We start from the raw sequence: 16,527 nt of genomic DNA on the forward strand, positions 1-16,527 counted from the left end.
ACATTAGTGTAGAGTGATCTGAAAAGTAGGCCTACGGATTTGTGTTTTTAATGTTTTCTATTTTTTAGGTTCAAAATGTTGTTTTCTTTTGGAGATTGCTATGAAACCACCTCTAAGGCTAGGATAAACGGTTTGTTGATTAAATATGATGGAGAGTTGAGAACGAAGGTGAAATTGATTTTTAGGGGTTTCTTGGATGTGGGTAATTATTGCTTATTCTTGTTGCTATATGTGTATGCAATGTATGAGACATATTTATTGATGTATCTAGGAAATCCATGTTTTGTATATATGTGTGTTAGGAATGGGTAGGATGTTTATGGGTAGCATCGCTCCCTCATGAGACTATAACTCATCCACTACGGGGACCTAGGGGTTTAAAGGCTAATTGCATACGCTAAATGCAATCGTGTCAACCTATGGAAGTGGCTTAGTTAGGATTAGATTTTATCGCTTTCATTGCTAGGGACTAAAAATAATCTGGTTGGAAGTTGTGTTGAGTGGTGAAAATGTGGATTTATTTTGTGATTTGGGGTTGAAATTGTAAGGAATTAAAGGTTTAACGCATTATTTAGGATGAGTTTCCTTATTTGTTTTGTTATCTTCCAGAATCATGGTTTTTGTTTTGTTTTGTTTTTTGTTTTTTGTTTTTTTTTTTTTGTTTTTTGTTTTTTGTGTTTTCAAGTATTCAGGTGCAAAAAGATGGATTATTCGTACTTGTGTTGGTGTTCAGACATCCTGGACCTGTCGAGTGCAGATAAATTAGGGCGAGTAGAAAAAGAGTGAAATTCTACAACTGAGCCACACCACACTCTTCTGAGCTGGTGTGAAGACGGCGCAACTCGTATTGTGCCCTAGCAAAGAATCATCGCGCTGTAGCACAAAGTCGACGAAATCCAAATTATGTTGCATCGCAATTCAGCCACGCCACAGCGTGACAAGGTTTTTGTTGAAGTAAAAATCGCCTAAAGCCACACCGCAATGCCATTCAACTACATAATGGCGCAAATTGCGATATTTAGAAAAACTCCGCATTTTCAACCCTATTTTTGGCGACCAATATTAACAAGCTTGCCATTGTGCCTAAAAACTATATAAATGAAACTTTATCTGATTTCTATGATTATTAGGTTATATAAAACACTTTTGCAACTTTGGTAAACTTGAGAGAGAGTGATTAATTGTGTAAAGCTAGACCTTGATCATCTTGAGTGGATCTTGCATCAAAATGTGGAGGGTTGAGATCAAGGTTTGTTTTCTTGTATTTATGAGTAGCTAAACTCTTTCCAAATGTATCCAATGTAATATAAATAGACTACTTTATGTTTATTGTTTAATCGAATGTTTTATTGATCCAATTATATCTTACTTTTGTTCATTTATGTTTATTGAGTTGATTAATCATTATCATTGTGTGATTCATTTTGATTTACGGTTGAATGGCTGTATGAGTCAAGGTTAGGCTATACGCCACTAGCTAATCTTGAATATCTCTTGATCATTGTTGATGTTTGATCATGTTTAATATTTGATTGATTGACTATATGAGTTGGGATTAGGATATACGCCACTAGCTAATCTCAAATTGCTCTAGTGAACAATTGATTTATTTATGTGCGATGCCCTTGACAAGTGTGAGTTGGTTTGTGTTCGTTTTGTTACTTTTGTGCATAATGCGTTTTTGTTATTTAGACTAGGTTACAGGTCACTAGCTAATTTGGATGATGAAAACACTAGGTTGATCCAGTTGGCCACGACACGACCTTACCTTGGCAAATATCAACCCTATGATTTGGATCGAGAAACATCGGTTAGATTAATAACATAAAGTAGGATAATTATGGTGGAATTGGATACACTAGACCATTTCTCATTGTTTGACCATTTCTTTAGATCTTGTTTTAATCTTAGTTGTTATTTTTAGTATTTTTGTTATTCTTACTTGAATTTTAGTTAATTTGGATTTTATTAAATTGTTGGGTATTTTTATTATCTCATTGGATTTCATTATTTTAGTTGTTTTTGCATAGTATTAGATTAATTGATAACTCAACTCTCTTTAGGATCAACCTTTACTCGTGCATTTTATTGCAATAGTGACCCGTGCACTTGTGGAGGAATTAAAGTTGTTTTTAACTAGACAATGAGCTTCAGAATTCATTAATGGTTCATGAGCTTAAAATCGTCTAGCAAGATAACGAGAAGCAAGCTTTGCAAGTAGTTACAACTTCGAAAGATTTTGGGCGTGGTAAAAACAGGTGGAAAGGAAGAAACTTAAACAATTCTGAAGAGGGAAATTAGAGAAGGAATGGTCATGATCAATATGATAGGAAATCAAAGTCTACAGACAAATCCCATATTGAATGTTTTTAATGCTACTGGTATGGCCATTATCTTCTGAGTGTCATACAAATTTGAATAGAGTACATGGAGAAAGGTCTAATTTTGTAGAAATGAATGAGAAAGAAGAGGAAGTGCTCTGTTGATGGTGTGCAATACACAGGAGGAAACTCATAAAGATGTATGGTATTTGGATACGGGTTACAACAATCATATGTATGGAAATAAATCTACATTTTTTGAGTTGGATGAGACATTTCTTTCAATAGTATAATTTGGTGGTAATTCTCTTGTTCCTATCAAATGGAAAGGGCAGGTAAAAATCGAAACAAGGTTTAGATCTGTACAGATTATTTCCAATGTTTTATTTGTTCTAGATTTGAAAACAAATTTACTTAGTATGGGTCAACTTCAAGAAAATGACTATGAGGTGATTATCAAGGATGGAGTTTGTAGAATCCAAGATCCCAATCTTGGGTTGATTGCAAAAGCCAACATGACTGCAAATAAGCTTTTCCCTCTACATGCCCAATATATTGGTACTAAACATTTTTGTTTTTCAACAAACTTAAATAGTCCAGCATGGCTTTGGCATTATCGATATAGGCACCTGAATTTTGGAGGCTTAAAAACTCTATATCAAAAGAAAATGGTTATTGGTCTTCCCAATTTTGATCCTCCTATAGAAATTTGTGAAGATTCTGTTGTTGGAAAACAACCCCGTGACAACTTTCCTACGAGAAAGTCTTGGAGAGCCAAAAAAACAGCTTGAATTGGTTCACTCTGACATTTGTGGACTAATAAACCCAACGTCAAATGGAGGTAAACGTTATTTCATAACGTTCACTGATGATTTTAGCCGAAAAACTTGGGTTTATTTTTTGTAGGAAAAATCTGAAGCTTTTACAACTTTTAAGAATGTAACACCCACATCAAGGTACGTAATTTTGGTCATGCCCCAATACCCTTAGTTGAATTTCTTTGAAGTTTATCTTAGACAAATGTGAAGAAATTCTTTAAACTTCATTTGGGGTAAAATGGTTTTTTCACTCATAATTAGATGAAAAAGTGGTGAGTGAAAGGAACCAAAATAATGTGAAGAAGATAATAGAAATGAGGGTAATTAGGTAAATGACTAAAGGACATAGATGAAATTTTCTAGAAAGTGCAAGGGAAAAATGGGAATATATTTATAATTATTTAGTTATAAGATTTCATGAGATAAAACCCTAGCCATTCGAACCTATAGAACTCGCCACCTTCCACCCAATTCTTCTCAAGCTTTTTCACCAAATTTCAAAGAGAAATCATAGGGTTTTAGCTTAAAATTTGTAGATTTTCACTCTTAAAGTATCCAAATGTGAGATTCTAGCACAAAAGTGTGTATTTAAGCTTTAAAGTTTTCAATTCTTATGTTTTTATATGATTTAGGTCCAAGAGGAAAAGAATTTTAGCAAAGAAAGGTTGAATCACTAGTGTTGTACAAATTCAAGGTAAGTAAATCCAATTTAATTAAGCTTTAATTTGAGTAGTATTTGTGTAAGTTGATCCTTGAGTGTTTGTGTATCATGTATAATAGGAAGTATTGGCGGTTTAGATGCTTGTTTGATGGAGAACAATGTGTAGAAGTTCAACCAAGATGAGTAGTTATGTAGATGTGATGTTTTGGTTGAACCTTGGATGAAATCTTGAAGAATTGATGTTGGAATTTGGGAGTGTTGAATTCAGCCAGAATAGGGGCTGAGTTTTTGTTGAATTTTCTTCCAACCTTAAGGTATTTGGAGAGATGTGGAGGTGTGTCCAGCCATGTACTTGTATGTGCATGTAAGGTGTTTGGTGAAATTTTCAAAAAGAAATTCATGCATGAATTTATCAAATATTGTTAAAGACATTGTTTGAGAAAGGAAAGAATGGATGTTGAGAGGTTGTGTTAGACTTGACCAAATATAAGTTTGGGCGTTTAAGAGTGCATTTTTGTTATGCCAAAAGTTAGAACATCACTTGGTTAAGTTAGTTTAATGAAACGAATAGTCTTTAGTGCATGGTTTACGTTACTTGAATTTTTAGCATTTCTTTGGGTGGTGTAATGTATTTAGTCATGGAAATTATGAATTGTGGAACCTATGATTTTAGAAAAGTGATAAGAAGGAATTGTTAAATTGTTAAATTGATATAGTATGTATGATAGTGGAGAATGGTGGAATATATCATGACATTTTAAGATGCCATAACAAATCGTCAAGTTTGTGTATTTGAATCGGGAAAGAACATCAAAGAATAGGTTCGTCCATGCATATCATCCATGTATTCTTGATTTGGCAAGTGAGGACATTGAGGAAAATGTTAGCAAAAAGGTGAAAGAAAGGAAGGAAAGAAATTATTTTTCTAGATTCATTTAAGCTAATAAATAAGTAAGTATATTTTTATACGCATTAAGGAATATAATTGTAGAATTTCCATAATTTGAAAGTATACGTAGAAATACGTATAGAATACTTTTTAGAAATGTAGAATGTTATGTTTAGAAGGTTGTTGCGATGGGGAACCCGTGATGATAGAGATGTTGAAATTTCCTATATGCACGCTGCCATCAGTGAGTGGCCTCAGAATAGAAAACATAATTTGTATCGTCCGTTAGAAGTGCATGTGGATGAGGATTGTACCCAAAAAGAATTACAGAATACACTCACACGGCCAAGGTCCCAAATCCATTTCTCAGGCTAGTCCGCTTGGCAAACCAGAACAGAGTACAGAAAGAGAAAAAGAAAGAAAATAGAATAAGAAATAGAAAAAAAAAAAAAAAAAAAAAAAAAAAAAAAAAAAAAAAAAGATACTTGCCTTGTAGAAAATGTTTATTTATGTTGCTTATGTACTATGCTACTTACATTAATTAGAATTTTACATGTGCACTCTTATATTCATTTATATTATCTGATCTTGCATGCATGTGAAATGACAGAAGAGAAATTTGAAAAGTAGCAAAATGAGAATAAAAATGGAGATTAAATCAAAAGAAAGAAGTAAGAAAAGAAAGTTTAGAATATGGATAACGGAGAAAGACAGCAGTATGGTTTGGTTTACTTATTGAGCAATTAGTGCTCACTCCATTATTTTTTACTCTTTTTCTATTTTTTTTTTATTTTTTTTTTTTTTTTGCAGGTACGAGGTGATACACGATCGGATGGGACGTCAATAGGCAAAGGAGTTAGGCAGCACTGTCCAAGGATATTTTGTGCTTGTTGATGTATATAAGTTATTTTGTGTAGATATATTTATATATATAAACTAAAGTTAGTGTTTTTGGTTCTTATATATATATATATATATATATTAGAAATTAAGTAAATATTTATTGGCTTTTTTCATAAATCCCCTTAGAATTACTAGCTAGAGATTATATTACAAAGAACTTTAAAGCTCTTGTTGAAAAGGAGGCTGGAAATTCAATCAAAATTCTTCATACTGATTGTGGAGAAGAGTATCTTTCACAAGAATTTGTAAAATTTTTTGAATGTCATGGGATACAAAAGCAACTTACAATTGCCTATTCTCCTAAAAAAAAAAAAAACAATGTAAGTGAAAAAAAGAATCAAACAATTTTGAATGTTGTGCAAAGTTTCCTATGAAGAAGTAGTTTCCCAAAAGGTTTTTGGCTAGAGGCAATCAGTTGGAGTGTTTATGTTTCGAATAGAAGTCCTACGCATGTTGTTCAAAACATTTCACTAGAAGAAGCTTGGAATGGATGACAACCAGATGTTCACCACATCAGAATTTTTGGATGCATCGCTTATGCTCATGTTCCAGATAAAAAAAGAACAAAGCTAGAAGACAAAGCTGAAAAGTGTATTTTTCTTGGTGTTAGCAAGGAGTCAAAAGCTTAAAAGCTATACAATCCCATCACAAAGAAACCAATTATTAGTTGAGATGTGGTGTTTGATGAAGAAAAATTATGGCCATGGGGAGAAAATCAAAATAGAGAGCAAATTCCAACATATCTTGAAAATGAAGATGACAACAAGAAGCAATCAACACATCAATCAACAACTGAAGTAGATCAACAAGATGGCAGCAATGTACGACCTCAACGAGCCAGAAATAAACCAGCATGGATGGCAGATTATGAGGTTGGTGGAAATGATCAATTTGAAAATGAAGATCCTCTCACATATTTTGCTTTATTTTCTAATTGTGATGCTATAAGATTTGAAGATGCTTGTAAGGATTTAAAGTGGTAGAAAATGATGGATGTTAAGTGTAACATCTACTGAAAACTAGTCCAATGCATGCATGAATACAATATAAAATTGGGCCCAAAGTTTCTTTTCATTAATAATACATATGTCTTTTATACACAAATAGTACTGTTTACAAAAATGCATTTTAAAAGACGAATTAGGGGAACAGTGTAGCTATTCCTCTTCGCTTGCCGACGCCTCTCCGACTGCTTCATCACCTAGGACCTGCATCCACAAAGGAAAATAACGGGGTGAGCACAAATAATGCTCAGTAAGTAAACCCTCTAACGGTCTGTCCCCGTAAGAGTACAATCTTAATTCTTTCCTTATACTATTTCTGATTCTATTTCTGTTTATAAACATCATGGCTCATCTTACCGGAGGTACGGCCGGATGGCGTCACAGCAACCATCTCACTCTTATGGCTATCGGGCGAAACACACAGTACAACCCGTTCTTAGTGACTACCGAGTGAGGATCACAAAGCACCAACTCGGTTCCTCTAACTATCGGGTGGAGATCACTAGCACCTACCCGTTCCTCATGAATTTTGGGTAACGTTCACCAAGCATTTACCCGTCTCTAGTCACTATCGGGGGATGATCACAAAGATCAAACGCTTCACTAGCCGTTGATGATGATCACAAAGCATCAACCCACTTATCTAATAACTATCGGATAGTGATCACAAAGCATCACCCATTTCTATTACTCATTGGGTGACGGTCACAAAGCATCGACCATTCTAAGGACTATTCGGGTGATGATCACAAAGCATCAATCCGATTCCCAAACGGTCGGGTGATGATCAGAAGCATCATCCCAACTATACTACTTTTAATTCTTCTTTGTAGTATTTCTCAATGCTCTCTACCCTTAGAGTAGTTGTACTCACCAAGCTCTCTACCATAGGGTTGCACACACAATCTCTTACACTTTCTTAGGTCACTTTCCATGTACAACTAGTGCCTATGGATGGTTCAACTCACCAATGCACTTATGAGATGGCAACATGCAAGTTGCAAGATTAAGGTTCATTACTCACACTCAAACCTCTTAGGATTTCATCAAACAACTCATGTGCACTATAAAACTCTATTATGGCCATGATTCTAAAACTTTTCTTAACCATCCAAAATGGGGAAAAACCCCTTCACAAAGCCATGAAAACCTGTCAAACAAGACCTTCAAAGGGTTTCATAACACCCCTTCAAATCCATCTCAACTACCTTGTCAACCCAACAACCCATTTCTCATGTTTGCAAGGTATTAACATTCACAAAGCATAGAAATCTCCATTTAAACTACTCATACATGGCAATTACATGCACATCACATACATACATATTTCTATCAAAACCCTAATCAAGAAATTTCATGAATCTCAACTTGGGTTGGGTTTTACTTACCTTGTTATGGAGAGACTTCACAAATTTCTCTTTCACTTGCTAAGTTGACTTTCCCTCTAATCTTAACCAAAGAATGAAAACCCTCAAACTTCAATATGGGTTAAAACTCCAAATCACACAACTTAAGTAGAGATTTTACTTAGGAAGCCTTAGGTTGTTTCTACCTAAATCACTTCAAAAAACCCTTGGAAATCTTGATCAAAAGAAAGAAAAGTTGAGAGGAGTGGAGATGGGAAGTTGCATTGGAGAAGAAGAATGAGGGGTTTCTTGATTCTAATTCCTTTTAATGAAATTAAAACAAATCATTCCCATTTTGCCCTTACTCTTCTTTGGGAATCCCATCTAATCCTTTGATTCATTACAAACTCACCCCCATATCAACACATTCTCCATGAAAAATCCTTACAATTAACTCCCCACTTTTCCTGTCAATTAGGGGTAGAAAAGTCAAATTGCCCTTAGGGAGAAAATGTCTAAAACTCAACCAACATGAAAATCGCGCCGTCGCCGCGGCAAAGAAACTTATGTCGCTGCGGCGAAACCGTCCAGAGAGTTTCCGGTGGTTTCAACACATCTTCGCCGCGGCGAAGATTATTCTTCGCCCGGCGAAGCTGGCATACTACACTTCTTCCATTTTTAACCCATTTCAAGCAATTAATCCACACAACACTCATAATAATGAAAATCAAACAATATTACCAAAATAACTCAAATGAGGGCGAAAGAGGAAACAATAACAAGTACCTCAAGCGGGGCGTTACATTAAGATTGTAGCTATTGAAAAGAACAACACCAAGAGATGACTAATCTTCCAAAAGGGCAAAAGTCAATCGGAGCCAAATGGGCTTATAAAACCAAATTCAAGGAGAATGGTGAAGTCGTCAAGTACAAGGCACGCTTGGTGGCTAAAGGATACAAGCAAAAATTTGGTGTTTATTATAAAGAAGTGTTTGCTCCTATGGCTAGACTTGACGCAATCAAATTAGTGGTGGCATTAGCAACACAAGAATCCTGGTCAATTTTGCAGTTAAATGTGAAATCAATTTTTTACATGGAGAGTTACAAGAGTAGGTCTTTATTGATCAACCACCTAGTTATGTGAAATGTGGAAGTAAGCATAAAGTTTACAAATTGAAAAAGGCATTGTATGGACTAAAACAAGCTCCTAGAGCTTGGTATAGTCGTATTGATGCTTATTTCAGTTTGGCAGGTTTTAAGAAATGCCCATATGAGCATACACTTTATATGATAGTTGAAGTTGAGAAAACTGTCATTATATGCTTATATGTTGATGATTTGATTTATACTGGAAATGATCAAGCATTACTTGATAAATTTAAGCAGTCAATGATGATTGAATTTGACATGTTTGATCTTGGTTTTATTCATTATTTTCTTGGGATTGAAGTGAAAAAATCTACTGGTGGAATTTTTACTTCACAAAAGAAATATGTTTAAGAAATTTTAGATAGGTTTGGAATGAAGAATTGCAATTCTATCACCACACCTGCTGAAATGAGGTTGAAGTTGGAGAAAAATCTTGTAGAAAAAAATATTGATAGCACTCTTTACAAGCAAACTGTGGGTAGTTTGATGTATTTAACAGCCACTAGACCTGATATAATGTATTCTGTAAGTCTTATTAGCAAGTACAGGGAGCAACCTAAAGAAATGCATTTTCTTATTGTTAAAAGAATTCTCAGGTATTTGCAAGGTACCATTGATTATGGGATTTTATACAAGAAAGAAGCAAAGTCAGATCTCATCAGGTTTACTGATAATGACTTTGTGGGAGATTTAGATGATAGGAAAATTACCTCCAGTTATGTGTTATGGCTGGGTTCAAGAGTTATTTCATGGTCTTCCAAGAAAAAATCAATTGTCACTTTATCAACCACAGAATCAGGGTTTGTAGCTGCAACAACGTGTGCTTGCCAAGCAATATGGTTGAGGAAAAATTTTGCAGAGCTTTATTTCTCACAACAAGGACCCACTTCGATTTACTGTGACAACAATTCAACAATCAAACTTTCTAAAAACCTAGTCTTGCATGGAAGAAGCGAACATATAGATGTGAAGTTTCATTTCTTGAGAGATCTTACAAAGGAGGAATATTTTTAGCAAGCCCCTCAAATTGGCAACATTCCTGAAGTTGAGAAAGTTACTAGGTGTTTGCACTTTGAGGGAGGGCTTACACAGGTGAAAATAGTTAAATTCATGAAAGTTGTAAACTTATCAGTTTAAGGGAGGGATTGTTGAAAAATATTTTGTGTTTGATTTAGTCAATTCCTAGTTCTTAGGGAGTCATCTTTTAATGCCTTTAGTGGGGTGACGGTTTTAGTGGATTTTGTTGTAGTTTTTAAATTACCGATTGATTTATATTTGTAGGTTAGTGGGCTTAGTTGGTGCTATCTATTAGCACATATCATCTCTTTGTACAAGCTATATAAGGCTTGTCTTTTACCAAATAAATGTATTCCAGTATTTCAGTTTCTCTTTCATATAGCTTTAGCCTATTTTTAGTTCAATTTCTTCTCTTTCTTTCCACTTGCAACATATTTGAGATAGCTTACAGAGACGGTATTTATAATTTTAGCATTTTAGTCTTCAGAACCTCTATTAGTAACAGAACCTCTATTAGGGTCTCTTTTTATAATCTTATTGAATTGTATGTGATGAATTAAATATGATTACTATATCAATATTTTTTTTTTTTTTTGCAAGTAGGTAGAAATCAAGCTTAAAAGATAAGGCAATAACGTATGATATATATTTGACTTTTTTTTTAATTATTATTGGGATTTCAAGTATCTCCATCAACTTCAATCCCGGATGATGGGTATGTACACCTAGTCTATAACTCTATTTGTCAATAAATAGCAGGAAAAAGAAAAAAATTGGGATTACATCTTGCCATCTAAAAGAAACGAAGAGGTCATTTATTACAAATGTAATTAACAAATTGGATGAAATTATTAAATGAGATTGTAAAAAAATCATAATATTAAACAAATAGAACAAACAAAACTTAGAAAATCTTCTAAAGACGTGGATGTCCATGAATAAGGCATTAGTTTTAATTATTGAAAGCCCAACATTGGTTCCTAATTTCTCCTTCACCATCCACAAGAACACCGACTGTTCCCAATTTGATCATAGCTTTTGCAAAATCCGATCGAAAAACTTCCAAATTTTCTCTGTATTCAGACACAGCTCCAGAAGTAAGCCCATGGAAAGGAAGATCCTGGTCAAGCTTCAATACCCCTCTCCCTAAAGAAATCTGAGTGTAGAACTCGTTATCAACAGCCTCAGGGGTTCCTTGGTCCAATTTTACAGTTTTATCAGGATCCGAGGCACAAGTAGTCGTCAGCCAGAATGACAAGCCCGGATGCATTCTATCCGTGTTCACGTTACTACAATGTGCTATACCAACGGTGTGGCCTCCCAAAAGGGTTACCATTTCTCTTGCAGAAAAGCCTTTGTCCTTGAAAAGTTCCACAGCCTGAGGAATAGGGAGTGTTGGTGATGGTAAGTTAACTTGAGAAGCTTTAGATTCTAGACCGTCGCGTCTTCCTGTAGGAATTTCATATCTGGGTCCTCCGGCTAGTTCCACTGCGTCGCGGGTTGCGACGGCGATAATATCTGCGCATGAAACGGTTGAGTTGCATTCCTTCTCTAGCTTTTCTTTGGCTTCATTCATGAGTTCGTATCCTCTTACAGTCTTGTTTGGTGGTGCAAGTTTCTCTGGTTCTTTTTCTTTTTGGCTTGGTTCTATAAGAAGTGATGCATCGCAACCCTAAAACAATTAGGAAAATTTCAAGTCAGTCACTGATAAAAGTATTACATGTTGAACATTTAATTACCTGTAATTTAAATAGCATTTTGTCTTAATTCTCATCTTTCACTTATATATATATATTTGTATCACATCAATTAATCTTAATCTCTTTGACTTCAACTCAATGTTACTTACAAAAACAGAGATCAGAGCATAAAAAATAAAATAAAATGGAGACAGCTAAAAAAAAGGGCTTACTCTAACAAAGCAATCGTGAAACTGCATGCGAAGCAGAGCTGCAGTAATAGATGGATCAGAATCTAATCTGTTTTTCACAACTTCTCGAATGATAAATTCTGCACGTGGGCAAGAAGTCGCATAAAAACCATCCTTTAATCCACCATATGCAACAGGAAGAATGAAGAGAAAGAGAAGAAATGAATATATGGAATTCATTTTTTCTCTACTAAAACCAGTTAAATGGAAAGGGTATATATTCGTTTTCTTGTTTTAGCGGTGAAGTTGGAGTGCTTTAGAGTATATATAGCGAGGAAGACATGAGAATGATTCAAAAAACAAAAGTTGTATCAGTATTTGTATGACGTGCAAACGTCAAAGTTACCACCATACAACATTCTAAATACTAACATTTTATATTCTAATTAATTTGATAGACGTGCAGAGATGTGGGATCAATACACGCTACTTAATTTGGGTATTGATATATGGCCGTCCAGGGTACTAATGGACTGTTTGGGTAATTAAAAAAGTAAGAAATAATTTTAATTTACTTATTTATTTACTGATTTGTATATAAGAAATTAATTTTCATAAATATTTACGTTATGATTAAAAAAATATACGAGTTAATGAGTGTATAAGACTTCTGTTAAAATATGTAATTTAAAAAAAAAAAAAAAAAGGCTTAAAGACTTATTTTATTTTCAAAAACCATTTAGTACTAAAAAAGAGAATTTTTATTTTTAGATTTATATTATATATCCTTATAATAATTTTTATCACTATATACAATTACATTTTAAATATAATTTATTTTTCTTTCATCCGGATACAAGTGAAGGGTGTTCCGGTTAGGAATTGAATTTATTTCTTATTTTGTGATAATATTGAAAAGAATAAAACAAATGCATTATATCGATACTTAGCGTTTTTGGATAGCCCTTAAGGTTTGTATGAATGATAACTTCTCCCATATGCAAATTGCAATACTGCCAATATCCTCATTTGGTAATAAAACTCGTAGTCTATCCGCAATCTTTAACAATTTATATAGTAGAACCTCTCTATGGTTATAATGTTGGGATCAACTAAATTTATTACTATGAGGAGGTTATAATTTGATAGAGGTTGAGCTATAAGAATTATTGTTTTGATTAAAAAATTATTATTTTTATTTATTATTTTATACTTCATGTTTTAATAGTATTAGAATTTCAGTTTATTGTTTTAGTATCATTAGGATAGTATGAAAATGGATATCAAAGAGTCATTACAAAATTGTGTGATCAGACTCAACAACTTCACTATACTAATCAAATGGATATTAATGTCTTCCTCAATTATCCGAATAAGCAACAAGTCGTGTATATTTTAATTACCTAAGAAAAAATCATTACTGGAATTAGACAAGAAGAGGAAAAAGATAATCATGAGGATGATAGTACAGAAATATCAAAAATTTAGTGCTAAGAAGCTCTAAACATGCTTGAGAGCTAGAAATATTTTGGCTTCAACAAGAAGATATCCATGCTGGTGACTTATTACATACCCGCAAAATAAAAGATGTGATAACAACTCTAAAGTATAAATTATTGTCCCAAATAACTTTAGATAAATAATTTATTTCATCTTAAACCTTTAATGTAACATAACATATATTTTTTGCAATATACATATAATTATTACTATGTAGAGGCAAGTTCTTTAAGACGGGACCTAGAAAAATTATAATATATTACAATATGGAATTTATTCTTATTTATAACTAGCCCAAGTTGGGACCAGAATTTTTTATGACTACATGGAGGTTATTCTTTTATAGAGTATTATTATAAAGAGGTTTTACTGTAGTTAGAGCCAAATAATTGTTTCCACCCTAGGTAGAATGAAAGAAAATTTGCCACCCCTAGTTTGGAAAACTAACAATGTCCCGCCCAAATTTCACTTTCAAACCCTAAACTTAACGGTAAACCTAACAATTGTCACCTTCAAATCTCCCACTCATCTTTTGCCGGCATCACTTTCACCAAGCTTTAGAATTTCGTTTCCCATGGTGAAACTCTTTACAACTTTCTAACCCACTTTCCTTCCCTTCAAATCCACTCTCTTCTCTCCTCCAGACCTTTCTCCCCTCCTTTGTGGGCTATCATGGTGTAATAGGAGGGACATAAGAGTGGGGGGAGTTGGTGAAGCCCTGCAATCGTTGATCTGTTTTTGTTCTTGCACATTTTGGATTAATTTTGAAATGAAATTCAGATAATTTTTTAGTTAATTAGAAATGTATTATCATGATAATAATTAATAAGGTCAAAATGGGTCAAACAACAGTTTGAATGGACAAACACTAATAATGGGTGGAACTTCGTTTGTTTTTGAAATTAAGGTTGGCAAATTGTAGTTTTGTTATACTTAGAGTGGGAAAATGTTGTTCAGCCTATAAAAGGGTAAAAACATAAGGGCATTACAAATAGAATAAAATTTGTCCATGAAGAGTGAAAAACATTTTACCTAATTTTTCCTAAAAGACAAGTTGTTACCCTTAGAATGCCTAAACTACAAATACCCACCCAAAATGCAAGACCGTTTGTTAAATATAACGGCACAAGGGGCAAAATAATCATTCTGCATACCTTGAAACCTTAGTGGCTTAGCGTGCAATGTGTACATTCACTTGGTGAAAGAAAAAAATAATTAAACAAATTTGATTTCTTTTCCTTTTCCTTTTCCACTCAGTTTCCAACATTTTTCTCTGTCAATAGCCTTGGCTGATTGTGACGGACTATTAAAACTTCATTTTAAGTTTTGAATGAATTAAATAGTCATTTAAACATATCACTTAAGAGATAAGCTTACATCGTTTAAGTGATAAGTTTATATCATTTAGTAAAGAGTTTCAACTTTATAACTATTTAATTAATTTTAAACTTGAAATAGTGTTTTAATTAAATTTCCTTAATCTTATTAACAAAGAGAAGCAAAGCAGGAAAAGCAAAATATTCACCGCTCTACCCCTTCCCACATCGCCCCGCCCCTTGAGAAAGGCTGGCCCCAGGCGGTGTCACTATGCCACGATGTTGTCAACAACACAATCCCCCACCACCCTCTTCCTACATCTCAACGCCCCTCGAGAAAGGCCACCCCAGGCGGCGTGACTGCACCGCGATCTTGCCGACCATGGTATGTTATTCGTTTGCCAGTATGTTTCTTTGTTCATCCTTCAATTACCGGCCATGGAAGAAGGCAAGGTTTATTTGATATTTTTTATTTTATTTCGTGGATTTCTGTTTTTGTTATTGTAGGTTGATAATTGAAAAAAGAAATTCTTTTCCTTGTTTATTGAAATTGGTTGAAGGTTTGAAGTTGGGATTGTTTTATTTGTTAGTGGGAAGGTAAATTAATAATTCACTAAATTTATAAGATAATACATTAAAAAAAAACACACACACATAGGTACCATTTGATATATAAATTAATAATCTCTTTATATAAAAAAATTATATATATACATGACTCAATTAGGAGGCCTTTGTAAAATATGACTCCAATGTTACTTGTTTTCTTTTGAAATTGATGTATTCTTGGATCTCATCTCTAACTTTTCTTAGTGCATTAAGAAGCTTTGGTGTAGTGTTCTCATATTGCAAGAGAAAATTATGCAATGTGATTGTTGCTTCGATTGCATCTTTGTGCGAGATAGGCTCCAATAATTGATAATATATCGATTAATTAATGAATTTTCATATATTAATTAGTTAATTTTAGAGATGGAAATTGTACATGGATTTTTGGGTATCTGGCATGTACATACTGGGCATTCCCTGCTGTTTGCAAGGATAGGCACGAGCCTAGGTACGGTTTTTGGGCCCGACCTTGGGTATGGGTTGGGCCCAGGACAACCATCGCCCCGGTTGGGCCTAATCCGGCCTGAGAGTACACATATTAAGTTTACTATATTTGGTATAATATAATATGATAAATGGTTCATGGAGGTTCTTTATTTCTATTTAATATATTTTAATCATAAAGGAAATGTGTACATGTAAGTGAGTGATCAGATTTGCGCAGCGGAAAAAGCAAAACAAGAATATAAAACAATCAAAACGAATCTGATCATCACATTAAAGACCCAAAATCTGGGCAAAGATTATAATGTCTTTGATTTGTTATAAACAAAACTATGTAAACAAAAATATGTATAAATCAAAACATACAAGGATTTAGTTCATACTCACTTTTGGAGGCTCCTCCCAATATCTCTGATTTCGCTCACAAACACTGTTCGCCGAATACTGTTCATCGACACTGTTCACAAGATTCTTTGCTAATCAATCCAATGTAGGATCGCACTCACTAAAATCCATATGAAGACAATCCGCAGAACCCTTAATTATTTTGCCAGAACAATCAAGGGCTTCAAAAATCAAGATAATCAAAAATTAAAAAAATTTCTTCTTCACTTGAAGAAGAAAACATGAGAGAGAGAGAGAGAGAGAGAATCTTTTGGGTGGCTAGGGTTTTTAATTGA

At 33.9% G+C, this 16,527-nt stretch overlaps 1 protein-coding gene across 1 annotated transcript; it reads right to left on the bottom strand.

Moving 5' to 3' along the window:
• Nucleotides 1–11,060: 11,060 nt before the first annotated feature.
• On the bottom strand, nucleotides 11,061–12,218 carry LOC116106698 (peroxidase 44-like). Its single transcript, XM_031393034.1, has 2 exons — nucleotides 12,021–12,218; nucleotides 11,061–11,780 (listed from the first exon to the last, which is right to left on the bottom strand). Exons 1-2 carry the CDS (start codon nucleotides 12,216–12,218, stop codon nucleotides 11,061–11,063), a joined length of 918 nt encoding a protein of 305 aa, XP_031248894.1.
• Nucleotides 12,219–16,527: the final 4,309 nt, after the last annotated feature.

The sequence above is a fragment of the Pistacia vera genome, unplaced genomic scaffold (genome assembly GCF_008641045.1).
Source record: "Pistacia vera cultivar Batoury unplaced genomic scaffold, PisVer_v2 Contig520, whole genome shotgun sequence".
NCBI classification, from domain to species: domain Eukaryota; kingdom Viridiplantae; phylum Streptophyta; class Magnoliopsida; order Sapindales; family Anacardiaceae; genus Pistacia; species Pistacia vera.

Excerpts from the sequence above, each read along its gene's own strand:
- LOC116106698 (XM_031393034.1), bottom strand. The coding sequence starts at position 12,218 with ATGAATTCCATATATTCATTTCTTCTCTTTCTCTTCATTCTTCCTGTT. Across the intron at positions 11,781-12,020 it reads TTCACGATTGCTTTGTTAGA|GGTTGCGATGCATCACTTCT; the intron begins GTAAGCCCTTTT and ends TAATTGTTTTAG.